The sequence below is a fragment of the Sinocyclocheilus anshuiensis genome, unplaced genomic scaffold (genome assembly GCF_001515605.1).
Source record: "Sinocyclocheilus anshuiensis isolate Anshui unplaced genomic scaffold, SAMN03320099.WGS_v1.1 scaffold624, whole genome shotgun sequence".
Classification (NCBI taxonomy): domain Eukaryota; kingdom Metazoa; phylum Chordata; class Actinopteri; order Cypriniformes; family Cyprinidae; genus Sinocyclocheilus; species Sinocyclocheilus anshuiensis.
Genome location: NW_015554128.1, coordinates 38,466 through 45,619, shown reverse-complemented (window position 1 = coordinate 45,619; position 7,154 = coordinate 38,466). Strand labels below are relative to the sequence as shown.

The following is a 7,154-nucleotide window of genomic DNA, read 5'->3' as shown; positions in this document are numbered from 1 at the left end:
ATATTTACATTAATAAATGAACTACCCTTTACCATCTTATAAGTCCAGTTTCAAACCACCTGCAATGGTTCAAGTGTCCATTCAGCACCGTGGACAGCTCCACTTCAACTAGCCATTTAAATGCAGCACCTAACATCAATATAACACTAAATGACTAAAAAGGAGGAATATATTCAGTGAGTGGATTTGAAACAGACGACTTCAAAATCTCCACCATCTGAACACAGATGGAACAGCTTCATTCGCTGTAAAGTCTGCCCAGCTGTTGACCCCTAATCCTGTGACATAACATGCCGTTTCCAAAAAAAGTAAAGTAAATTTCAGGAATTCCTTCAGTCAGATATATAAAATGTCATATGCTTTATTAAATATGTGAAATACACAAAATAAATTAACTCACTGATATGTAAACTGTTAAATCAACATGGAATGTATTCCCTAATTTTCACATTTAAATAGGACACAAACGTGAAGGTATGTATGTAAGGGGTTCGGGTCCTCTAGTTCACAACACAATTGCACAAGCCCACGCAATGTAAACAATATTTCAACACTTACACACTAAACAACTATGATAGCCACATTAAAGGGATAGTCCATCCGAAAATTATAATTTTGCCATCATTTACTCACCCATATGTCATTCCAATCTTGTATGACTTTCTTTCTGCTGTGCAATGTGGAAGATATTTTGAAGAATGTTGGTAACTAAATGGTTTCGGTTTCCATTGGCTTCCATTGTATGGATAAAAACAATATATGTCAATGGAAACCAAAACTGTTTTTTTTTTTTTTATTCCACAGAGAAAAAAAAAACAGATTCGGAATGTCATGAGGGTGAGTAAATGATAACAAACGGTTTTATTTCTTATTGACCTCCACTGTATTTTCTATTTGTACAATGGAAGTCAATGGGAACCAAAACTGTTTATTTACCAACATTCTTCAAAATATCTTCTTTTAAAGAATGTTGGTAACTAAACAGTTTTGGTTCCCACTGACTTACATTGTTGTTGTTGTTTTGTCCATACTATAGGTCGATGGAAATCAAAGCTGTTTGGTTACCAACATTCTTCAAAATATCTTCTTTTACATTCAGCAGAAGAATGAAAGTCAAAATGGGTTTGGAATGACATGAGAGTTAGTAAATGACCGAATTTTCATTTTTGGGTGTACTATCCCTTTAAAAAAAAAAGTTACATAAACACATCACATCTCATAAAACAAGATTAGAACACAAAAAGGCAATGAACTGGAATATTTTTTAAAAGGGCTCATGGTATCAAAACCCAACATACAATTTTATACAGCTGCCACATGTTTGCTTTAGCAGCAGTAATACATTTTAATTGAGGTATATGCCATATTTAATTTGACGTGAATAAAAAAAAACTAATCTGTGGTGGATAGAAACAGTCTGTTAAAACAGTTTGTGCAGAGTTAAGGTTTTTGGTCATCGTGTTTAATTTCACAGCTTGAAAGCTGTCTCCGTTGACTGTACTTCTATCCCCCACAGCCTGCTTTTTATTCTCACTGAATGAATTATGGCATCTACCCTAACTATGGTCCATATCTTGACTAGTACTGCCAAGATACCACATTTTTCTGTTAAAACAATCCTAAAATTCATTATATTGCTGGCAGAAAAGGACAAAATCTACAAGAAATTCTCAGAGGTATTCGTAAACAATGCCACAGTTGTCCATGTTTTGACAGTTTACAAAACATGTGTAGTGTAATATTCTTGAATATTAAAGGGATAGTTCTCCAAAAAAATGGAAATTGTGTCATCATTTCTTCACCCTCATGTTGTTCCAAACCCATTAGACTTTGGTTAACCTTCGAAACACAAATTATGTTATTCTGAATAAAACTTGAAAGATTTCTGTCCCTCCATTGAAAGTCCAGGAAACCAAAACTTAGAAGAACCAAAAAGGATTTGCTATTAATCAAATCCATAAGAATCAAACGGTTTACTCCAAGTTTTGTGAAGATATACAAGTCTTATGAATTTGGAACGCCATGAGGGTGAGTAAATGATGACAGAATTTTCATTTGTAGGTGAACTATAACTTTAAGTGAACTAGTTACCAGTTACTTCTAGGTTATTTCTACTTTCCATACCTGAAAAACCAAATAAATGTTTTTGTTCTAATCGCTCATGTCCTCCACTGTTTCTTCTTCAATCTCTCTGCCTATTTCCTCAAGTTTCACTGTTTTCTTTTGCCCCTTCTTCTCCTCCTCCTTCTCCGCTGGCACGTACCAAGGCTTGGCTGCCATGTCATCGCAGGCCCGGCCGCCGCCCCTCCTGTACCCGCCTCGTCCCGCCCTCACCAGCCCCCAGCCCTGAGGTTTACCCTCATGGGGTCCGCTGTCCTGCACGCCCCTGGTCTGGTCCAGCTCCTTAGCACTGAGCGCCGGCATCCGGAAGGGGACGGTGTTTCCAAATTTGGAGTAGTCAATTGAGTAGCGCCCATCCTCCTCCGTCATAATGGAGACGAAACGCCGACCCCACAAGATCTCCTCTGGCGTGTAGGATGTGCGGGCCTGCATGGTGATGCCGGTGGTCTCCACAACACCTGGTAGAACAGACACATCGGCTCGCTGTCAAAACCTAGTGAGCTATACAGGCAGCAAATTATTTTCAGTTTAGAAATGACTGAAATTAATTTATTATTATTATTAATTCAAAATGATTACAATAAAGAGAAGTGCACTCCATTCACCTTCCAAAATGACAATGATCTCCAGGTCTTCGGTAGCCAGCGACTGCGCTGAGACCTCGTACAGCGGACTTCCTCTGTCAATGGTGTGACTGATTATAAGTGGAGAGACAAGGAATATGCCGTTGCTCCTGAGAGGATTTTCCACCTGGATATCGAGCTGACACCGCCCCTCCTGTCCCCGCCTCGTCCCGCCCTCACCAGCCCCCAGCCCTGAGGTTTACCCTCATGGGGTCCGCTGTCCTGCACGCCCCTGGTCTGGTCCAGCTCCTTAGCACTGAGCGCCGGCATCCGGAAGGGGACGGTGTTTCCAAATTTGGAGTAGTCAATTGAGTAGCGCCCATCCTCCTCCGTCATAATGGAGACGAAACGCCGACCCCACAAGATCTCCTCTGGCGTGTAGGATGTGCGGGCCTGCATGGTGATGCCGGTGGTCTCCACAACACCTGGTAGAACAGACACATCGGCTCGCTGTCAAAACCTAGTGAGCTATACAGGCAGCAAATTATTTTCAGTTTAGAAATGACTGAAATTAATTTATTATTATTATTAATTCAAAATGATTACAATAAAGAGAAGTGCACTCCATTCACCTTCCAAAATGACAATGATCTCCAGGTCTTCGGTAGCCAGTGACTGCGCTGAGATCTCGTACAGCGGACTTCCTCTGTCAATGGTGTGACTGATTATAAGTGGAGAGACAAGGAATATGCCGTTGCTCCTGAGAGGATTTTCCACCTGGATATCGAGCTGACAGACAGGAATCACCTCACCCTCCGCAGTCACTGTCCGCCGAATCACCTGAATAACGGAAATCAAGATTAGGGTGGAATTCAACTCAAGACGTTTTGGACAGAAGAGCCACACTCTTACAAATAAGCGTTCCAAAAGGAAGGTTTTCACATTGATTTTTGGTTTCCCAAAGAACCATTTAGTGAACAGTTCTGAAGTACATTTCAAAAATCTAAAGAACCTTTTCTCCAATGGAAAGGCTCCACTGATATTAAAGGTTCTTCACGGAGCCATAGATGCCAATAAAGAACCTTTGTTTTTCAGAGAGTAGAAGATATTTGTCACCTGCAGCTGTATTGTGGCTGAGATGATCATGCTCTTCCTCAGATCCCCGACACGGAACATGAACGTTGGTCGGCCATTCCGCGGGGCAATGACTGCGTTACGGGAGAAGATGAGGGTCTCTGCTCTCCGGTTGGCTTGAGCTGTCTTCATGAACACACAGCCCAGCATGATGGCGTTGATGATCAGGCCCAGAATGTTCTGGATAATGAGGACTATGATGGCCAGTGGACATTCCTCCGTCATCATTCGTCCTCCAAAACCAATAGTCACCTGATATTACAGAAATGACTGATATTACAGGTTCAGAAAGCTCAGCCATTTGGACCTCAGTGGGTCAACAATTGGATTCAAATCCATCCAGATTGCTCCTTACCTGCACCTCAATGGAGAACAGAAAAGCAGACGTGAAGGAGTGAATGGAAGTGACACACGGCACAGGTCCAGGCTCGTTGGGATCTCGAGGCTCCAGATCGCCATGAGCGAACGCTAAAAGCCACCACACCATGGCAAAGAGCATCCAGGAGCAGAGGAATGCCGAAGTGAAGATGAGCAAAGAATGCTGCCATTTCAGGTCCACCATGGTGGTGAAAACATCTTGGAGAAACCGGCCCTGAGAAGCAACAGTATCTAATCAATGAAGTGTACTGCATCTGTTGTCTAATAACACATTATACTACAATATGTGAGTGAATTTAAACATTTGCTTGGTTCATTTGGGCAACACACCTGTTCTCGTATATTCTTGTGGGCAACATTACACGACCCGCTCTTGGTGATGAAACGCGCCCTCTGTGACTTTGGCCGGATGCGACTGGGTTGTGTGGCATCCTCAGCGAGTCGTGTCAACAGGAAACCATCAGCCAAAATGCCTTTGCGGGCCAGCATTATGACAATCTGTGGCTGATTGGTGCTCCACACTACAAAAAACAAATACAAAGAAATTGATATATAAATTAAATACACTAATTTTAAATGAAAATTTACATTGCATTAAGGGGTTGTCTTTAAAACACTTTTTAATTAAAAATACATGTCACAATTAAATTTACATTTTTCCCACCTAAACTCAAACATTTTTTAGGCCTATATTTAAGGTTATGTATCATCAAGTTGAATTACACCGTTTCAAGAAAATAATAAACTTAACGTGGTGCATATTTGTCGTTCATACATCAATGAAACCGGATTTATGTAATAGAACTAATAAACTAATCAAATGTTCTAGTATAATATATAATGTGTTTAAAATTAAATTATAGCATGTAAATACGTTTAATTGAAATTTCAGAAAGGTTTGTCCCTCTTTCGCTTGGTACATAATTTCAATTGAACTTCGCACATTTTACTACTTTAAAAGCCTTATTTAAATGCCTTTTAAAGTCATTCAGTGCATTGTATAAAGATCTTGGATGTGATCATTCGACACAAGCACTGAAAAATCACAAACTGCACTCCTGTTAAAACATCATTATTAAAACAGTTAATTATATTTAAAAATCACCATAATCACCTTAAAACCTTTGTTGTTTTGTATCTGCGAATATATCTACTTCAAATACAGGGCAATCGAAAATATATTTAATTTAATCTTCACTACAAAATGCACACGCGCAGTTATACATGCAAATATTATCAAATTTAATTATGCATCCGTTATTGCATTTTGCTACTCGTCGTTATGATGACCGCATAATCAAGGTTATGCATTATAAAATAAAGATGCTTACCAGCACAACAGTGACACGCGCCGTTTATTTCATATCAATGTCATTTAAAAAAATAATAATATTAGCCGAACAAAACGTTTAAAGCAACCCCAAGCAGATGGCTGGCTAGGAAGCTTATGCAATCAGACAGAGTCCTTATGATAGAAAAATGAATGACTGGCGGACAAACATATCCCACAATCCCCAGCGGCTACTGTACGCCGCTTCGCTGGTCAGCGGTTCGCTTCGTGATAAATGCGCGCTGTTTTACAGTTGTCAACAATTTTACTGAACGTATATGTGCTAGCTTTTGTTTAAGACGTTATTTACAGTTAAAACTAATAGTTTGTACTGCTGTTCGGCGTGTTTAAGAGTGTTTTTTCGGGGTTGTTAGCTGATTAGCTCTTTAAAGATGGCTGATCCGTGGAATCGAGGTAAGTGACACGTAGCAGTTTTCATATAATATACAGTCATATTTTAATTTCAGCTATTTTATTAGAATCTCCACTTAATATTAAAATATTATGATGCCTCTTTGGTCTAAAAAATAACATTTATTGTTGATGTTGCCAGTGCAAGTAAACTCGAAAATGAAAGTGGTCAGATATGAAATCATGTTGGTGCACTTTATGTCAAAAAGGCTTAATCACAGTTAATTTTGTGTCTTTGACAGGACATGGTGCTGTGGATGACATGCTGGACGCTGAAAACAGGCTGATGGCAGAAAATCTGGCCGGTAAAGTCTCTAGACTCAAATCTGTAAGTCAGACTTCTATAATGTTATTAAAGAAATTAGAGCTGTCATTTTGTGGCATTTAAATGTCTTTGGTCTCATTCACAGCTGGCGTATGACATTGACAAAGAGGCTGAGGACCAGAATAGCTACTTGGATGGCATGGTTGGTGTTTTGAAAGTGCTGATGTTGTGTTTGCAGTGAAATGGGTGTAACTCATCATGTGTTTAACATCCTTGTTTACGCAGGACTCTAATTTTCTCAGTGCAACTGGCCTGCTGACTGGAAGCGTGAAGAGGTTTTCCACAATGGTACGATCCGGCCGAGACAACCGAAAGATCTTGTGTTACGTGTCTGCCGGTTTGGTTGTGGCCTTCTTCCTGCTGTACTATCTAGCTTCACGGATCCAGAACTAATGGGTCGTTTGCTGATATTTTAGAACAGGTTTCTCAGTTCTATGAGAATTTTTGGATGCTCTGTTTGATCCTTTTATGAGGTGATTTCAGTGAAGTGTTCAGCAAATGTCTTCCCATTAATATAAAAGAGGAACGACTGCGGTTTGAGGATGATTGATCACATTAAACTTTATTAAAGCAAACGCTTTGTTTATACTATCAAAAGTGGTCTATTCAGTGTATATTTTTATTCATAATCGAAAGTAACATGCCATGGACCAATATTTGCTGTTTTGTTTCAAATTAATTAAAAACATTTTATTTTTTCAATTTCAATGCTTTATATTTTTATCATTGTAGATTATGTAAGAAAATGTAGGTAATACTTTTTTGATAATTATGTACATTAAAATGATTTTAAATGCAAATGCCTCTGTTGTGGTTTTGCTTTTCTATCCAGCCTGGATAAACAATGTCAGCTTTGGTTGTTTTTAAATTGTGCTATATAAATAAAATTGTA

General features: G+C 39.2%; 2 protein-coding genes across 4 annotated transcripts; one reads left to right on the top strand and one right to left on the bottom strand.

Moving 5' to 3' along the window:
- Window positions 1-1,876: 1,876 nt before the first annotated feature.
- LOC107670205 (ATP-sensitive inward rectifier potassium channel 11-like) lies at window positions 1,877-5,578 on the bottom strand. 3 transcript variants are annotated; one of them, XM_016462725.1, is made up of 7 exons: window positions 5,528-5,578; window positions 4,527-4,717; window positions 4,174-4,410; window positions 3,801-4,070; window positions 3,455-3,524; window positions 2,727-2,864; window positions 1,877-2,579 (listed from the first exon to the last, which is right to left on the bottom strand). In XM_016462725.1, exons 2-7 carry the CDS (start codon window positions 4,683-4,685, stop codon window positions 2,152-2,154), a joined length of 1,302 nt encoding a protein of 433 aa, XP_016318211.1. In that variant the 5' UTR covers window positions 4,686-4,717; window positions 5,528-5,578; the 3' UTR covers window positions 1,877-2,151. The 3 variants fall into 3 exon arrangements, with proteins under 3 accessions (XP_016318211.1, XP_016318212.1, XP_016318213.1); XM_016462726.1 differs by having other exon boundaries at window positions 2,727-2,871; window positions 3,462-3,524; XM_016462727.1 differs by lacking the exon at window positions 2,727-2,864 and having other exon boundaries at window positions 3,317-3,524.
- Window positions 5,579-5,699: 121 nt separating this feature from the next.
- LOC107670208 (BET1-like protein) lies at window positions 5,700-7,079 on the top strand. The gene is made up of 4 exons (XM_016462731.1): window positions 5,700-5,940; window positions 6,180-6,265; window positions 6,348-6,404; window positions 6,488-7,079. Exons 1-4 carry the CDS (start codon window positions 5,919-5,921, stop codon window positions 6,653-6,655), a joined length of 333 nt encoding a protein of 110 aa, XP_016318217.1. The 5' UTR covers window positions 5,700-5,918; the 3' UTR covers window positions 6,656-7,079.
- Window positions 7,080-7,154: the final 75 nt, after the last annotated feature.